This window comes from Patagioenas fasciata, chromosome 1 (assembly GCF_037038585.1).
Source record: "Patagioenas fasciata isolate bPatFas1 chromosome 1, bPatFas1.hap1, whole genome shotgun sequence".
Classification (NCBI taxonomy): domain Eukaryota; kingdom Metazoa; phylum Chordata; class Aves; order Columbiformes; family Columbidae; genus Patagioenas; species Patagioenas fasciata.
In genome coordinates, this window is record NC_092520.1 from 146,377,730 (window position 1) to 146,397,380 (window position 19,651).

Genomic DNA, 19,651 nt, shown 5'->3' on the forward strand with positions numbered 1-19,651 from the left:
TTTTCCAAATTATATATAAAAAAAAAAAACAACAAAAACCAAACCAAAATACTTTCTCTTTTTCAACAAAAAATAATTGGCTTTCTCCAGAACAAATATTTGAAGTTAAATTTTCCTTTAGAAAAAGCGTAAAGATGATTGAGAAAATGTCAGGCATTCTTCATTAAGGTGCATAGACGAGGTTCTTAAGGATATTGTTTAGTGCTAGCTAGAGTTAGGTTATGGTTGGACTCATTGATTTGAGGGTCTCTTCCAACTTAAATGATTGTATGATTCTAAGATTTCTAAAACATTGTTCAGCTGGTGTCTGTTTTGTTCACTGTTTTGTTCTGCTCAAAGGCTCTGGGGGGGCAGCAGAAATGAATGGTATCTTATTGTGCTGGATTGCTCCACTTGACATCCAGGGAACCCTCCTGGTGTCTGGAGAGACCATGAGTTCCCTGGGAGCTGTGGCGCCTGTGCAAGTAGATGTCTCTAGAGTGCAGGATTTTAGAGACAAGGCAGTGTAAGGTATGTAAAATAAGAAACCTGAAGTCCAGCAGGGACACTAAGCCTATTGACAGAAAAGCCAGCCCCTAGAGCTGAGAAGAAGTCCATCCTACCAGGACACAGTAGGAGGGGAGGGTGCATTTTACCAACAATTTTTTCCTCTTACAGGTTTTGTCCATTTTAATATCTTGTTCTGGTTTATAGTGTAACAAAAGCCGTGATTAGAGATTAAAGCACTAGCAGGGATTTTTTGTTTGTTTGTTTGTTTTTGTTTGTTTGTTTGTGTTTTTTTTCACTCTAAGTTTAAAATACAACCTGATCCATGTCAAGCTCAGGTCAGCTCAAGGTCCAATTTAACATGAAGCAAATATTTGTTATTTTTTGTTTGTTTCTTTGTTTTCTTATTTTGCACAAGAGCTAAGACAGTGACGTTGGAAGGACTTATAGCATTCGTTGGTTTTCATACACATGCTTCATAATACAATAGGAGGAAAATAACACTTCAAACGTGTTTGCTTCTTGATTTTTACATCTGTGTAAGGCTGAATCTGATTCCACTTCTACAACATTACACAAGGAACGCATATTTTCTTCTAGCATAACTCTGAACCATTGCAAACTTTCCAAACATTGAATGCTTTCAGTAGAGGTCTTGGCATGATCCAAATATGAAGAATTCCTGTTTCTATTAATGTATGTAGTGATAAGGATATTTTCCTTTGTACCAAGGGAGAAATTTATTGATAATGTCTATCTAGTATCTCTGACCAGAAGTTTTTTCCCAAACATTTCAGAATTATAGTTGTGAAATTTGACTATGGAATATTTTTCATCCCTAAAGACAATCTAGCTGGTTATTTTTCACTAGACATCAAAAGCAAAGAGGTCTGGAATAAACTACTAGTCTTAACTTTGTCATTTTATGGAGCAATTGTTTTCACCTGCAGAGGCTGAAGACTGGCGATGAGAGTTATAGGTCTTGAGAGTCAGTAGTGGCCTTGTGCCTGTCTATAGATGCTGTAGTCATTAGCTGAGGATTCAGTTGCTAAAGCCCTTGTAGCGTGTGGTGGCAGTGATAGCGCCATGTCCGTGTATCTTTCTGTACCTTTCACCATACTTCCTGTTTGCGGTCTTTAGGACCCAGTTGTTTTTGTCCTGGTACATCCAGCTTGCCATAATAACCATGGATTTGGTGAGCACGAACTGATTTTACATCTGCAAACAAAGAAGCATGGATTCAAACTTGGATTCAAACTTTGTGTGTTGATATGAGGAAGGGTAGAAAACTCAGCACTTGTTCCAGTGGTAATGAGACTTGATCCAACATCAGTTAATGAATGGAAAGGGTTTATTCAATCACAAACTTATGTGAAAGTGGTTTTTTAATTGTTTGGGTGAGTTAATGAAGATCTGTGGTTCTGATCAATGTCAAGATTCAAGAAGGACTCCCCAGATGCTTTCCCCCACAGTCACATAACTCTTTGCTGTCAGGATGAGAAAATGGTCGAAACAATCTTCCTACCACACTAATTCACTCAAGAAAAAGGGCTATAAAGAAAAGAGCCTTTCTGTGAAAACATGTTTTCCACAGCCAAGTAGTTCTAGGTTGGTGTATACTCATCTTGCCATGATTTTGAATATTTCCAGGAATTCAGCTCAGTCCTCTATGTAATGTCATGAAATGAAATCTATACTGATCTTTGCTGTTTAACTGTGCCTAGAGGTTGACTGTCTTAATTTTTTTTTCTTTTAGGTATTAACACATTAATAGCAAACAATGTTTATGATGCAGCATACCCACTACATGATGTACGTATATAGGATTAAAATCTAGTTCTCTGACAATATAATTCAATAGTGCATGTTTATTTCCTGTTACAATGAAAATACGTTCTGTGTGATTTTAGCATGAAAAATCTTACATAAGTACATTTCAAATTGTGACCTAAAAGTAAAATCAACAATGTAGGAACAACTGAGCAATCTTTTCTTGAATTTTATGTAGTTTTACAACAGTTATTAAATTATTTTTTTTCTCTAGGGTGAATATGAAGGTCAAAATGATGACATGAATGAAAGAAAGGTAAAATATATTGCAAAATTAGTTTCATATTAGCTTTAATGTGATAAATATTAATTAGTTTGCTAAATGCTATCGTAAAGCATTAGCCAGTGTTCAAGCATGTAAATGTATTTACAAATGCATGTATTTTTTGCGTTACTTATTTTCTTCTATTTCTGCATATAAAATATTTTTCACAAGACCCTTTATAAAGTCCTCTTATGAAGCATTTCAGTGAATTTAATTTGATATTTACATCTTTAAATGCTTCAATTTTCCTCCAACATGCATAGACAAGATTTTTCAGCTGTCAGGAAGCAAAAGTTGTTAAATAACTTACATGTTTATTTTCTTTCAATAACCAGATGATACTATGGAACAATGGTTACTAGAATAAAACGTAATTGTATTTTTCATTTGTTTCTGCATTCAATTAAATTATATGTAATTTCTATAAATCTGCTTCCAATTATTTTGTAAATAAATTTTTTCTAGCTATTAAATTACTTTTGAAAATATATCACCCACCGTCTGCACTAGAGAAATGAATGCATAATCAAAGACTATGTGAATCCAGACTGTTTTTAATATATTTGCTTACTCTTAAAAATAAGCAAAAACATTTAATTCCTGTAATCCACTAAGATCCATTCCATATTGTTCACATTGTTCTCTAATGTTTGCTTTTTTTTTTTTTTTTCCCCCTTGATATACAAAAAATAAGACAGGAAATTAAGAGGGAATATTGCAGAGAGAGCAAGGTAGGGGGAAGAATGATGAAAAAGGGAATGCTTAGACACTTAAAATATTTTACTATATTAGGAATTAAATTGCATATGTTCTTCGTGACTTGTACATAATTTTAGAAATGTTTTTAACTCTGTGGAATTACATGTTGGTATATACCCTCTGTTATTGAATTAAAAGAAGAAGTAAGAAAACATCATGAATTTGGCAAAACACGCTGGTGTTCTCAATAGTATAATTGCCAAAAATTATAATTATTTGATAATTTGAAAGTAAGATTGAGTTCATAGGTCATACAAATAAGTTTGATTTCTCCAGCGCTGGGTTAGCAAAAATATGGAAATGTAATCTTCTTTGTAGTTTTTGGTAAATAGTGTTAACACTCAGCCACTAGATGTCTACATGTGCCATATATGATTTAATTTAGCACGTGAACCTTGATAAGCAAAAGAGGCAAAGTTGGAAAGCAAACTATAAAGAAACTTGGATATTTGTGTCAATTATTTTGAATTTTTTGTTCATGAAGAAATTGTCTACTCTGCACTTACAGAATTTTCTCTGAGTAACTGGTAACAGTGGTACAGTAATAGACTCTGAAAGTCAGCTACATAGTTTACTGGCTTAAAAGGTTGGCAAATTTTTTAGAGAAGAAAGGTAAATACACATTAGTCAATGGAGGAAGATTAGGTACTGTGGAAAAGGATGGGGAAAGAGCCTAACGGGACTAGTGTCTGGAAAATTATTCACCCTACTAGTTATATTTTTGCTGCCTTCTTTTTATTCTGCCTATTAGCCTCAGTTATGAAGTGTTAAGTATTAAAAACATAAAAGGTTCTTTCCAGAAATACTTCATTGATTATTCACATATGTCTCTGCTGCCTAGCCGTTGAATCTGCTGTAGTATTTCTATGTATAACATCATCTGTTTTCTATCTGAATCTAATAGACCCAGTGTTTAATTTCCTGAAAAGCCCTGATCAGGTTTAAAGGAAAGGAGGACATTTTTCAGCTTCAGTTTTCTCTGCCCATTTTTATTTTGTCCGTTTTAATTTATCTGTATCTTCCATTTCAATTGTTGTATAAGTCCAAAGAATGATGAACTGAGCCTGTCTGGGGTACTTATGCCAATAAGGCAGCACAAGTAATTGAGGTTTATGTACCAGGTCATAATATAGAAGATTAATCCTTATTAACCCTCTTCAGGCTTTTCTTGGAGAAAGTGCATTGTGAAACAATATTTTTGTCACATCCTGTGAGAAAAAGAAATCTGCAGTCAATGAAAGCCCCTCTATTTCCTAAGATTGTTGACTGGAGTAAAGGAATTGCCCTGTTTAGTGTGATTTCTGCTCTAGAAAAAATATTTTTAAGAAAACTGTTCCACATTATCATGGCAATAACTTGTAATGAGTATGAAGACTGACTTGATCCGTTTTTAAGCTTCTATTTCACTGGCAACTTGTGGCCCTCCATTGCTAGAGATATGTTTGACATTGAGAAATACGTAAGGACTTTGTTACCTACCTGGGAAACACACTGTTGTCATATACAAGAGCATCCCTAGAATGTTAGAAGCAGATTGGACAATATTATTATAAAATTACAGAAAGTACTTATTTTAAGGGAAACTGATAAAACACAACAAATTTTATTACAAAACTGTTTCTAAAATGTCTTTCAATTTAATAAACGTCTTAAAAGGAAACACATTCCAGCTTCCAGATTAAGCTTAATCTTGTACAATTGTGTTGAGACAAAGGTTTAGTGTGGGCAGCAAAAATGAATGGAAAATATCCATACCATAAACTCACCTTCAGTGCCTTGAAATCAGAATAACCAGTGTGGTTCTATAGTCTGACATAATGCCATAGCAACCTGTTCCTGAACTGACTGCAATTCTAAAAATACTTTTCTTTTTCCTCTTCAAATTCCAATCTACAGCTTTTAAGTAGTTATAATAATTGAATAGCTTTAACTTTCTCGATTTGTATATTTCAGTGCAACCATATATTTGTAAGATTATTTATGGAAATAAATGAAATTGTAGGTAATACTTTGAGGCAATGGCAAGGAGTGATTTTGAATAGGTAACCACAAGTGTTCATATGAAAATAAGAATATGGTAGCCAGAGCAATCCTCTTCAACTCCTGTTGAAGCCAAAGAAAATCAAACCTCATCTCATAATTTCTTTCCAATGCTGCAAAGCACTTTGCAAGACTGTGCTCTGTAGGAGCAATACTCTAAAAGCCAACACTCCATGCTCCTTAAACCTCATTGCCAAATTCCCAAATCCTTCAGCAAGTGTAGGGTTTACTTCCTGATCTATGAACAGAAAATACTTTGTATTATATGAGTATTGTATGAGAGTATGTAACGGCATAGCTCTGTTCACCTAAATGGTTTGAGGCTAGCTTTCATATTTTGAACAATAATAGTGTCAGGCACATGTTTTCAGGATCCAGATCTTAATTGCTCACCTGGTATTTATTCAGTTCGTTCACGTAGCATCTACAGGAGGAGAGGCATTATAATCAATAGAAAAATGTGACTGGAAAACCACAAAATGTCAAGATAACTCTGAAGTTCATCTAAAATTTCTCCACACTTTTTAAAATTGTCCTGTTAACTTCATAAGATGGTGCAATGTGCTGCTAGCTGTCAAAATGGACTATCTAGTGCAACTACTGATAATAGCAAAAACTATATATACTTTGTTAATAACATCCTTTCCAGCTCTTCCATACTTGGATAACTCCATTGTGCAATAAATTATTATTTACTGGGAAAAAAGTGCCATAGTTAATGAGCATTTATTTTATAGATAGAACTAAACAGTTTGCAACCTAGTCTGCAACTAAGCCAATGAGTTCCACATATTAAACATTTTGAAAAAAATATATCTTACTATTTTAAAATTACTGATTTTTACTATGTTTGGAGGGTTTTTTTTGTTTTTGTTTTTTTTTTGTTTTTTTTTTTTTCCTGTTAAAGAAGAAAGTAAACAAAGAATTATAAAATACTTTAACTTCTCTGTAGAAAATCTCTGTATGTACCTGACTCTGTACTCGTGTGCATGTGTTTCTTGGTTTGTAGCAACTAGCAACTTTAAAACATTGCCCAATCCCAGTCAAAGTTTACAGAAGAACAGAAGTCTCAATTGCTTCATATTTACTACAATTTCTATGAGACAGGTGAGGAACTGATGTATGAGGTCTCCTCTTGGAGCCCAAAGATATTCCACTCAGAAGCTCATTTTCAAAACATAGTTTCATCACTATTCCAATTTTACTAGGAATGGCATGGTGCCTTATTTTAAAGGATCTGATTACACCTCTCGTATGTTGCTCTTGTTTTGGACCCCCTCCACTTTTATTTTGAAAGTAGGATAAAAGGCATGACAACTGTCTTTTTGGATGATACAGATTTATATTCTGTAAGTAGTGATGTGGTTAACTTAGTTCAATTTATCATCATATTCTGTCTATTTGCTTTTTTTATGTTTTGATCCACTCTGTACTTCAATAAATAGTTTTCAACTAGCATGTTGTCTTGGACTGTGTACAGTCTTGTCACAGCATAGAAGAGTGAAAGAAATGCAAACAATACAGGTGGTTCCATAGAAAATTCTAGTCTTTTGCACAGGACTGCCCTGATTTTTATATTTCTCTGAGGATAAAATGTGGTGAACAGTCATCTAACTTTGTTAGATCCTGCTGATGTTTCCTCTGGGCTTCTTTTGGTCTTTATGTAATTCTGGAAAGTTTCATCTTTTAATGTCTTTTCTGGATTATTAATAAATGCATACCGAGTTATAAAACGTCCCGCTATTGAATTAACTCTTTTACCAAATTTTTAATTGCATGGCAATTTCTATTCAGCAGTTGGCTTTTGTTTCAGAACAATGTTATGTCTTTTGCACCATAATTAACAATTTCCTTTACAGTCTCTTGTAAAAGAGTGTCAAATGTTTCTTTTTGAAAATTCAACAAAGTTGTGTCACATAGATCACAGCAAAGAAAGAGGGAATGAGGAAGACGATTCCAAGTTCCTTGCCTATTTCAGTTGAATGTATTGTGGTTAATATATAACAGGTCCTGAAATGTTTCCTTTTATCCCTGACTCTATTCCCACTGGATTTGTCCCATCATAAGAAGTTTCAGCAGAATTTGCATGTTCCTCTATGCTGTCTGTAAGCTGTGGATGAATTTGCGTTTCCAATAGTGAATGTGTGAATTTTTGTGTTCATGTGCAGCATGGGGAGAGAAGGGGCTTTTATATGGGCCCTGTTGGGTATGATAGCCTCAGGACCTGAGCAGGAGAGCAGGCTGTTTTGGCACATTTTTTACCTCTAGGTATATTTTTACATACCAGTTTATCAGTTTTGAACTCTTATGCCAGTTCTCTTCACTTTGGACCTGGAAACACAGGTCGGTACTTATCTATGGTGTGATTCCAGACATTAAATAGATTAAATCACATTAAAAAGTCTCTGTAAATATGATTATTTCTAGCATCTTGCCAAAGATATCCATAGGACTATAGAATCTTTTCCTTTTGAGCCTTTCTGTTCAATATCACCATCTAATAAATGTAATGAGGAGGGAGTAGATATGTGGAGAAAGATGTGTGTACAGCATGCTCACATTGCTGGCTTGGTTGAAGTATTCCATAACTCAAAAATGTACTTGGGAGTTTGCACTGAAGTATGGGAAATGGATTTTTTTGGTACATATATATTTAACTCTTAGAAGATGTTTGTAAAAACAGATGTGAGCATGTGTTTTGAGTTAATTTTCTTTTTTTTTTTTTTTCTTTTTTTTTTTTATTTAGTTGCTGTATCGAGAATGGGCAAGATACGGAGTATTTTACAAGTTTCAGCCTATTCACCTTATAAGGTAATATGGACTTGTATAGAACACTAAGGAACCTCATTCTTAACTGATGCAGATTAATTAAGTTCCTTCCAGTTACTTCAGCAAACGAAACCTTGAATTGATCAAAGCACAAAAAATAATGCTCTCACTGCTTTACTGTAGCTCTGACGATAGTTTACTGTAGCAAAAATACATTAAACAGTAATGTACCTCTGTTTCTGTATACTGCTTATTCCTGGAAGAATGTCATACTTCAGATTAAAAAAAATAATTCAAAAAATAAGAATTTCCATTTGCACTGATGATTTTTTATTGGAAGTATGGTCACAAAGTCTGGTGAATAATGAAAAGCTGGTGTTCACATCATGAATCAGTGTGAAAGTATATGACAGTTTTGAAATTGATTTGATTTTTTTACTCCTGGTTTTACAAGTTTTATTCATCTGAACACATCCACATATGTTCCTAGTGTATTTTTTTTTAATATTTTGAATTTTGAGATTAAAAACATTGAAGCTGGGCTTAAAATAAGACAGAACAAAACTATAATGTTTTTAGAAGGATTTCCACCATTTATCTACAAGAAAGCCAAACCAAAACAATTTTTGTTGTATGCTACAAATACTGAACAATGAGAAAAGGAAATGTTTGTGAAAACTGCTGACTTGAAATATGCTTACATAAGATAACTGTCTAGGAATAAATAAATGGTGATATTAACAAACATTAAAAAAAAAAAGTCATTTCTGGATATTTTGTGTGCATAAGAAAGATGATATTCATTAGTGTTTCCCTTTCAAATAATCTTAAGTGATGTGCCCCAGCATCATAACCTGCAAAAGCTGGTAATAGTAATATGGATAATCAGTAAACTTTGTAAAATATATTTATTGTATTTTGAGTTGAAGTTAAAATGCTATGTACTGTTTCTCAAAGTCTTAACCACTAGCATCTAATGTGAGCAGAATTGCTCTTTATTGGGAGTGAAATGCTTCAAACTGGCACATGATATCAAGACCATCAAAGCTTACTGAGGTTCTGCAAGGTTTTGAAATTTCTTCTTTTTTGCTTTAAAGTATTTGTGCAGGATTTATACACATTTTGAATACCAGTTATTCCAGGCCAGGCTACAGTATGGAATAGGTAAATCAGAACCACGTTAGAACACTTGTTATGTTATTAGCAAATATTACAAATTTTAAGTTAAACTGTGTCTGCCTACAGGAATTCTCAGGTTTTACCAGACCTGAGAGTTCAGCTGAATGACAAATAGAGCTACATCTGCCTACACTCCATCTTCGTTTGTATTTTGCTGTCTCCATTATAATGTTTCACTATACTGATATGATTTCATAGAAATTATGTGGTTTAAACTTCTGTGAGAAAGAAAAAGAAAGGACCAGACATGTGCAATTGATTCTTTGTTCTCAGAGATTATTTTTGTTCCTTTTATCTTCCATACTTAGTTTGACTGTAAGTTTGACTGTTATCACTAAAATAAATGTGGTTTTTATTTTCTGGATAATGTCAAAGCTTTAGAGTATATATACCTGAAGAATTACCACCTTTTTCTTTCTGCAACTGAACAAAATTTTTGTACGTCTGTACTGTGGGGAGGATTTGAGCTCAGTCTCAGTGTGGACACTTATTCCCTTGGCACACATCAGCCTCGCTTCAAGCATTTTGATAATTTACTGTGACACTTCTTTCTGAGATTGATTAGATTATACTCAACTTACTTTTTTTTTTGTTATGGGAGCACTGTAACTTAACAAGTTTATATTCAAGTTTTGATGGACAGAAGTAGCATTTATTTTGCCTTATATTCAAAGCCTGTTCTGACTGATGTTTTCAAATACATGAACTGTAAGTATATTGCTTGAGTAATATTCACATCCCCAAATTAATTAGACTTTTTAGTATAACTTTTAATACAACTTTTAACAGTGCAAATATTTTTAACTGTTGAACTTTTTAGCTGTTTCACATTTACACAGCAAGAATGTAAATTTGAATTCATGCTTTAACTAAATTACCTGTGCTGGAAGACTAGATATGGAACTGTAGAATTATTATAAATCGTTCCCAGTGCCTTAGTTCCTTGCTTCTGACCATAGAGTTGTTGACAGTTTCTAGGTGATTTTACACCAAAGGTAGGAGCTACATAGTTGTTACACTCAGTTTTGGCACAGACCAGGAGTTCTCTGAGGTCTCTTCTAAGGTCTGATATCCTGAGTGACTGCTAACTTCATAGTCAATCTTAGCATATTTTCAAGTTCTTAAAAATGTAAAACCTAATAAAGGACCTAAAGGACCGTTACAATATTCAGTGACAGTTCTATTCACCCCTGTGTCTTAATCTGTAAAAGTATTGTGCTCTGACTTTATGTACCTCTATGGACTATAGGGAACACTATGTTGTTTTTTGGGTTTTTTTTGGTGAATTGGGAGATTCGGTTGTGAGTGAGAAGGGTTTCACCAAATGAGAACACAGGGAGTGATACATATTTCTATTCTAGAGTTAAAAACTTGAAGGGAGTATGTAGTGCAGATCATGTGTGAATTGAGGGGTTTTTGTAAAATCTTTACAGCACCCATTCTCTCAGTGCACATCCAGATAGTAAATAACATTGCTTAAAACAAAGCCTGGCTAAGGCAGTACTTTATTTTCAAAAGCATATAAATGTCTAAATATAGGATATGAATTCAGTTTTTGCCTTTCCTGTATGTCTGTTTTCAACTCAGTTGAAGAGGACAATAAAAATTTTTGAGAGGGAAATTACAAAGTATCTGCTAACAGATATCTTAGGCTAGAAGTGCTGAAAGAGGCTTACCTTCTCTTTCATTCACCCTTGAACTTGGAAAGCATGAGTGACATACGAACAACAGGGAATAAAATTGCAGTTCTAGGACGTACAGGGCTCTAGAGGTTTGTCTGTTACTTTTTTTTTTTTTCTCATACTAATTTAAATATGGATTTCTAGTAGAGAGCAGAGGAATGTGCTTATCAACAGTAGTTCCTCTCAATCCAAATTTAAAAGATTCTATTAAAACATATCTATGGTTCATTGAATATTTTTCTATTTTTATGATGCTCTTTCCTCAAATGAATAGAAGTTCAAACCCAGTTTTTAAAAATTTTTGCACTTAAAGCATTGCTTGTTTCTTAAGGGTTAATATTACTGTTGGTCCAGAGACAGGAAGGACACTCCCTGGGAGTTTATGAACCTGCATAAAGAAAACAGGTTTTATGATATTTCTAATAAATATTTTATAAATCTATGTTGTTCAAAGTTTTAACTGTGAGATTCTAAAATGAATAGATATTAAATAGGGACTTTTGGATGTCTCTAGATCTGCTCCCTGCTCAAAGTCAGGCTTGCTTGAAAACCAGATCAAGTTGGTCACAAGATTTGAAATCTCCAAGGACAGAGAGGACATGACATGTCTGGCACCCTTTCTAGTGCTGTGCCACACTTGGGGAAGAATTTTTTCCTGTTGTCCAGACCAAATTTTCCTTGGTACAGCCTACAGCCACTGTCTCTCCTCTTTTAGCAGTACACCTGTAATGAGTTAGAGCAGGTCAAGAAAACATGTAGAAAGTATAAGAAATGCAATAGAATTTATAATGAATTATATTACTGGTTGAATGCAACGTTTGGCACTTAGGTCTAAATGATAGATGAAGTGAGTATGCTAAGGTTACTGATATTACAAACAGGTGGTTATCCTTTGAAGACAAAAGCTTACTTAACTCTTGGAAAACTGGCAAGCTATCTTCTTGGTGGACAACTTGAAGCACCTGCATATGAGAACCTGTGTATGAAGTAAAATTCCAGATAGGGGATGATCATCATAAAGGAGAGATCCCCTTTTTTTATCTTGTTATTAGTACAAAATTACCTTACCCAAGGGAAGACAAGCAGAGCTAGCTCATTTTTCATTGTGGTGGAGGTTATTTTAGTATTAGTGCTTCTGACAGGTCTCAGCTCATTATGACCTTCTAACCCATCTCATTCTTCATGTTTTCATTTCTATTTCCTATTACTAGGACTTCACCTGACTTCACCTAATTATCTATAGCATGATTACTTTCAAAGCTCCAAGTGCATGTATATGCTTATCTTCCTGTAAAGCATAAAACTGGGAAGACATGGTCATTGTAAAGATTAAGACTATGTATACAATAACTCTTATTGCAGGCGTAGGTGGAAAAGTGCATTAACCAAAATATTATTTATAGTGTGTAGCATGTAAATCAGAACGGGAGTTTCTGTTACTCAAACTGTCTGTCTAATATATTTCTTCCTCACTATTTTTAACTATGTTTTTCTTTTGTATGGAAAATTGTTTCAACTTTGTGTGTAATGAATTCTAGCCCTTCATCGCAGTGTGCCCATGTTGAACCTACGCTTGACCAAACAGTCTCCCCCCCTGTTCTTGCATTTGAATTTCATTTTCCCAAAGCAGAACACCCCGTAGCTTTCTCTTCCTGGTAGTTTTTAAAGTAGTGACAGACTTCTTCTGAATTTCGATTGTCCTGGTTCTGGATACTGTTGCCTCACTTTCAGTGCTTTGGAGCTTCTGTAGTGCAGCGTTCAATGTAAGCAATCAACCCCCAAAAGCGTTATTACTGGTTTGTCCTTTTTTTCACTTTTAACTTATTTCTTCAGTCTTCACCACAGAAACCTAATTGGTTGTATCTGCTTATGCTACTTTGGATAGCATAGTTTTGAAGGAGCAATGAAGTAAGAGAGAGTTCTGCTGAAAGGGTGTTTTTATTGCCTTTGGAGATAAATGTTTCTTCTCTGGCAAAAGTGTGGCTAAGATCAATTTATGATGCAGCATTCCCCTAACTGTGGCGATGTATCCTGCTTAATATGCTAGCAAAACACTGTTTCTTTCACTACTGTCCTTTGTAGCGACACCTTAATCTCTGGAGAGAGAACATTTGTCTCCGCACACTGTCTAGGGGGTCTAAGAACTTGAAAATAAATGTCTGCAGTGCCCTCTGTAATTCATGAAGTACACTCAAATATTTTTCAGGCATTGTTTATGATAACTTTGTGGTTATTGATCCTCAAAGTGCAGATTCTCTTGTACATTTTATTTCCTCGGTTTACTTGTCACTCTTCTGGTGGTACTGTGAATTAACCTAATCAAATGTCCAATCTTTATTTTTTATGCAATGTAACTACTTTGGCAGAAAGCAACTGTGTGATATGTGATTATCTCACAGGGTTTGAACAGTCCTCTGTAATGCTTGCCTCAGAGCTAAGCAGGATCAGCACAGACTAATATTTTGGAATGGATCTATATATAGTGCCCCATTCTGTAGTGGGCTGGCTGACCCAGCAGATCAGTCTTGCAACAAATACCTATATATTTTTTGAAAGCCATATCTGAAAGCCAAGAACAGTTAGACCTCTGTCCCATACACAGCCAGCAGACTGAGAGCAGTGAGGTGCCTTCACACCCTCCCTCTGCAAGCCTTACCTGACTATCACCAGCTTTCATAATGGTGCAGAAAGGAAAGAAAACATCATGGTAGATGTGCAGGATAATCTACAGTTCCTAATACCTGGAGAATAGTTATGTTAGGATATTTTCTCTCTACTGAAGAAATTGCAAGATCGGGTGGTTATGTGCTACCTTCAGAGTAAGATATCACAACACCCGGTCTGTGCACTCTTACAACGAGGAACTTTTCTCTACCTGACATTTTGATTCCTTATTTAACAGAAATGCCTTTTCAGTGGAAACCAAGCATGTTTCAGGCTTACGCATTGATGATTTTTTTTATAGCCTCTTTTCTTCATTGTATGACAGTGGGATGCTCCTCATTTTTTGGGATTGCTTTTCCCTTTGAAGGACAAGTAAACTTGCTTTGTTTTTGGATATTAGTGATCAGTGTGTTCAGAGTGCTGTACCTTCCCCCTTAGTCTGGTGAATTACTGTAGCATTCTTCTGAGACTACTCTGATTCAAGCAATCCAGAGATGGTCCTGTTATAGTGTGGTAAAAAAGAGTTCTTGGTAAATAATTAAATGACTCAGCTCCAATACAGAAATATGGGAACACTATACAACTCTTTCCTGACTGTCTTTAGCAGGTATATCTTCAACATTCACAAAGATGTTGAGGCTACATGCAAGGAACTCTTTATTAAGAAAAAGAAAAAAACAGCTTTAGGCCTGGGAAAGTGCTGTAATCAAACAAACATAGCATAAAGTAGAAAAATGCCCATGAGCTCTGCCAGTAACTTTGTTGGCAGTAGTCCATCTAACTCCTTTTCAAACCACTGCTGAGAACGTGCCTAAGGCAATAATCTGAGTGTATCTTCTCACTATAATCCTTTTGTACTTTGAGTCCAACATCTTTTTATAGTTCCAAAGAACTCTACAACAAAGATTCAGTCCCAACATGGGTATGTTCATCTTATAGTTCATCATCATTAAAGCAGTAGATACAGTGAGAAGTGCTGTGCCAGGATCCACTCAGCCTTGATGTCCCTTGTGCCAGTTTTTACAACAGAGACCTTCCTGGAGGGAGTCAGAAGGTGGGAACCTAGTGCATAGTCTTAGCTGTTGAGAAGGGAACTCTTTCTCCATCGTTATAATTCTTTCCCCTTTCCAGTGTCTCTGTGAGCTCATTACCCCTCCTGACCCCAGTTTATTTATGAATGGACTTTTTTATCATGTCATGTCTACATGGGTCTACATATGGTCTACATATTAGATGCTTGATGCTAGGACAGACTTTTCATCTACAGTTCCATGGAGTTCCCATTCAGGCCCTGGAACTTCTCATCGCAGGGCTTACACGAGTGTTCCAGCCTGTGTTTATTGCAAAGCAGAGGGGTTTTCCTCATGATGCATAAATCACTGAAGAATTTATATTGAATTATTCTACTGGGTGCAGGCCTGTAGCTGGGGTGAGATGATTTACTTACAGCTCTGGATTTCATAGACTTCGCCAACCCTGCAGGAAGTGGTTCTCTCTTTGTCTGTTTTGGCAAGAGCTTGGTCTTATTTATTGGTGCTTGTAGGAGAGATGGAATTTTAAACCAGTAAGCTCATATTGCAGTGCTGAGGAAAAACAGATCCCTGCTTTCTGATAAACATAATTTCCAGGCTTCAGGCCACTGTGTGAGCACTAAGATACTCATTACCATCCAGATATCTCACTCCTTCAGTGGAATTTTCAAAAACTAGATTCAGCAAAAGTTATACACTTCTACGTGAGGACTTGTGCAAAGCCAAGGTTCTGAAGATTGAGATTGTTTCCACACAGCTTCCTGGTGCCTCTCCCTTGGATTGTGTAGTTTTGTAGGCAGCTAGAATTCTGTTTTATCTGTGTGCAGAACTGACTCAGACTAAATTCCACAGTGCCTGTATGACGCCTTAAACTTCACAGCCAGAAACTTCAATTTTTTAATGGATTTGAGTGATACGTCCCAATCCAACAGGTATCTTTAGAGGTCGTATCAGTGTATTTTGATACGAAATTGAAGTTTGTTGTTTTACACTGGAGAAGCAAAAACCAGAGGTGGGAGGCCACACTGAAACAAAAGAGAAAGTCCTGCACATTTTTAAATACAGACATGAAAATACTTGTAGGCATCTAGGAGGCATCTAAAGGTGTATATGGCTTGGAACTGCAGGAAGGAGAAAACTGTTGCTGCATTTGAGTGGTTACAGTTCTGTTTATCTGTCTTGTAAAACTGTTCTTGACATCTTAATATCAGTAGAAAGTTCTGTCTATGGCATGCTGGGGTGAAAGGAGGTCCTTTTCTGACTCCTTTAGCACTGACAAGGAGTTAAGACCAATCCTTGTCATTTGGTTTAAAGGTATACCCTAATATTAAGATGCTTGGTATGAGGGTCCCAACTGTCTCTGTACAAAAGTTACATTAGAACAGACCATAGTTTTGTCCAATCCAGTGACCTGTTTCCAACAGTGGACCAAACAAAGATAGCAAGAGAAGAGATTAAGAACTGGGCGCCATGTAACAATTATGCCCAGAAAATACCCACATGAAGACTGTCAGCATGAGAAATCTCTGAACTTCCACAGTCAGTAAAAAGAACAGAAAGACAAACATCTTAATGCAATATTTGAGCAGGCGATTACTGCTGTTGTGCATTACTGTCTTGGTGGAATAGTTGCATTTGAAGTGCTCAAAGATTACAGAATCACAGAATGGTTGAGGCTGGTGGGAACCTATCGACATCACCTGGTCCAAACCACTGCTCAAACAAGGCCATCCAGAACCAGTTTCCCAGGACTATGACTAGATAATTTTTTAGTATTTCTAAGAAGGGTGACACCACAGGTTCCTTGGGCAACCTATTTCAGTGTTGTGACCCTCATAGTACCAAACTGTTTCCTGATGTTCAGATGAATCTCCTGTGCTTCAGTTTGTGCCCATTACCTGCTGTTCTGTCACTTGGAACCGCTGTAAAGAGCCTGACTCCATCCTCTTTGCACCTTCTCTTCAGGTATTTGTATACATTAATAAGATCACCCTTGAACCTTCTCCAGGCAAGAGAGTCTCAGCTGTCTGAGCTTTTCCTCATATGTGAGGTGGTCCAGCCCCTTAATCACTCTTTTGGCCTTTTACTGGACTTTCTCCAGTATGTCCATGTATCTCTTGTAATGAGAAGCTCAGTATTGGGTGCAGTACTCCCACTGTGGCCTCACCATTGCTGAGCAGAGGGGAGGGATCATCCTTGACAGGACTGGACCCAATATTGACCCCTGGGGTACACCATTAGTCACTGGCTTCCAACTAGACTTTGTTCCACTGACACCACTCTCCAGGCCCAGCCATTCAGCCAGCTTTCTATACACTTCACTGTCTGCTCATCGAGCCCATGCATCAACAGCTGCTCTCTGAGGATCCTATGGGAAACAGTGTCAAAGACCTTGCTGAGTCCAAGTAGACAACATTTACTTTTCTCCCCTCATCTAACAGGTCAGTCACTTCATCATAGAAGTTTATGAAGTTGGTCAAGCATGACTTCCCCTTGGTGAAGCTGTGCTGACTACTCCTGATGATATTCTCATTTTTAATGTGCCTGAAAATGATTTCTAGGCTTATCTGCTCCATCACTTTCCCTTGGACTGAGGTGAGGCAGAACAGTCTGTAGTTCCCTGGGTCCTCTTTCTTGTCCTTCTTGAAGATGGGGGTAACATTTGTTTTCCTCCAGTCTTTGGGGACTTCTTCCAGTTGCCATCATCAATGTAAGATTATCGAGAGTGGTTTTGCAATGGTGTCTACCAGCTCCCTTAGCAGTCGTGGATGCATCCCTTTAGGGTCTATAGACTTATGTATGTCCAGTTTGCTTCAGTATTCCCTAACCTGATCCTCTTTCACCAAGACTATATCTTCCTTTCTTCAACCTTTCCCCCTGATCTCTGGGACATTGGATTACTGAACGCCTGAAAGACAATTATCCAGAAACTCTTGCATGCATTTAACTTACAGGATGCATCTGAATGTGTTTTGTTTGCCTTTCCATTTATCACAGTCTCAGAAGTCTTGAGGACTAGCAGTTTAAATTTTAGTTAAACAAGAAAGTTCTGTAACTCTCTTATTGTCTCAAAGTGCCAAGAGGCAAGCCTTGCTATCTCAAGGTGTACAGTAATACTGTGACTAAAAAAAAAGAATTTATTATACTTGTCTTTTATTGGAAGTTATACATCTGTTTATTAGCCACTAGATGGTGTCTATCTGACAATACTAATACAGTGCAAGTACTTAAAAGTACTTACTAAAACAAATAATGAAATGAATTCAGACTGTGTAGCAAAGCTTAGCTATGTTAAATTGAAAAGCCAGAAAGCTTCCATGAAATATTAGTTATTATAAATCAAAGATATTTATGAAAAAAAGTTAGTATTTGAGTTTCAAACTCTGTTAACCTAGATGATGAAAATCATGCAAATGATCTTGTGAAAACTGAAGATTAGGAACGTGAGAAAGTATCAGTGACCCCACATTTATTCAAGGTAAGAACTTGGGCAAATACTTTATTTGTAAGTAAAGAAAAGCCAGAAAAACAAGCCATAATAAGTGTTAGAAAATAGGATGAAAAAGACAAGGTAACTTCCATGCCAGTCTAAAAGAAAGGCTGAATCACTGTATCATATTAAATGCGTTACTCTTCATTTTTAGGAGCTTTTAGAGTGTATTGTGAGAGTAAATCTTACATGTATAACTGAACGGATAATTTGTTTCTTATATAGAGCGTCACTTGATGTGTCGAGGTTTTTATGAAGTGTAGTCCTTTCCTTATAGGAACCTCTATTGACTTACGCTGGTATTGACTCAGCCTCAGGTAGTCAGCCTACTTGCTGTGTATTTTTAATTTGCTAAGTTTGGAGGGTTGCTGACATATTTAAGTGCTAAAGTGTGCTAAAGAATCCAGTTAAGAAAGTTAAAGAGAGATACTGAGTGTACATAGGTTGTCTTATGGATGAGTTCTTGGAAGTGACAGGACAAACACTGCATTATTAGTCTTGCTGAAAATGTCTCTTTTCAGTAAGATGTTCTGTTGCTGCTGCAGTTTCAGAGATACGTAGAACTTTTGTAGGCAAATACCATGACAGGAAAATCCAGGCATCAACAGAATAATGTAATCAGACACTTCATATTTTTAAACACTGCATGAGGTTAAGGACTGTGACTATTGCACCTAAAGTGCTATGTAGAAGTACATTACTGTTTTTACGTTCCAGAAAACTATGTTCTCTTTGTGTCTGGCTCTCTGATAAAAGGTCTCTTTAACCACGGGGATCTGGAAATTTACAAAGACCATGCAAAAATCCCAAAATACTCTGTAGAAGCACTGAAGCTTTGTATTGTCTCATAACAGAGGGGAGAATGCAGATATAGCGCTTCTGACTAACCAGCATCTTGTTGCTTGTTTATACAGTTAGCAGGTAGTCAACCTTAATTTCTGTCACAGCCACATTACATCCACTTATTATGCTTCTATTATTCTTTGTACTACAGTCAGAAAAAAAAAGGCTTTTTTCAGCTTCTAATCCATCACCACAAATTATGCCCTTTCAGTTGTATTCTGACAATTTCTTGGAATGGAAGCATTAGGATTTGTGAATCTATGAAGCCCAGTGAGTGGCTTGTCCTGGTTTTATTTCTTTACCAGGTAAAGTTTGATCTTCTGCTATTTTAAATTGCAGTTAATACACAAATTCTGTGGTTTTTATTCTAGATACTTTTCCCAGGTTTTTGAAGAAATTAAAGTTTGAGAACGTGATATTACTTTCTTCTGCATAGATCACGTTCTCCCTAAGCAGTACCCTGTTACTGTGTTGGATAGTACTTATTTTTTAGGAACCAAGAGACTAAGGGAAAAATACTTCTACATCTAAGTGTATTTCAAAATTACTGTTCTCTGAGGGGTCACAATACTTCGACAGTGGTCCTTTTTTTTTTTTTTTCCTTGTCCTGTAA

The 19,651-nt window shown here is 36.1% G+C and overlaps 1 protein-coding gene across 1 annotated transcript in view; it reads left to right on the forward strand.

Moving 5' to 3' along the window:
- ANO2 (anoctamin 2) overlaps nt 1–19,651 on the forward strand; it is a 175,253-nt gene that overhangs the window by 35,190 nt on the left and 120,412 nt on the right. The window contains exons 6-8 of the mRNA XM_071803662.1: nt 2,243–2,298; nt 2,531–2,572; nt 8,127–8,191. Coding sequence (XP_071659763.1) covers nt 2,243–2,298; nt 2,531–2,572; nt 8,127–8,191 — 163 coding nt within the window. The remainder of the gene's footprint in view (nt 1–2,242; nt 2,299–2,530; nt 2,573–8,126; nt 8,192–19,651) is intronic.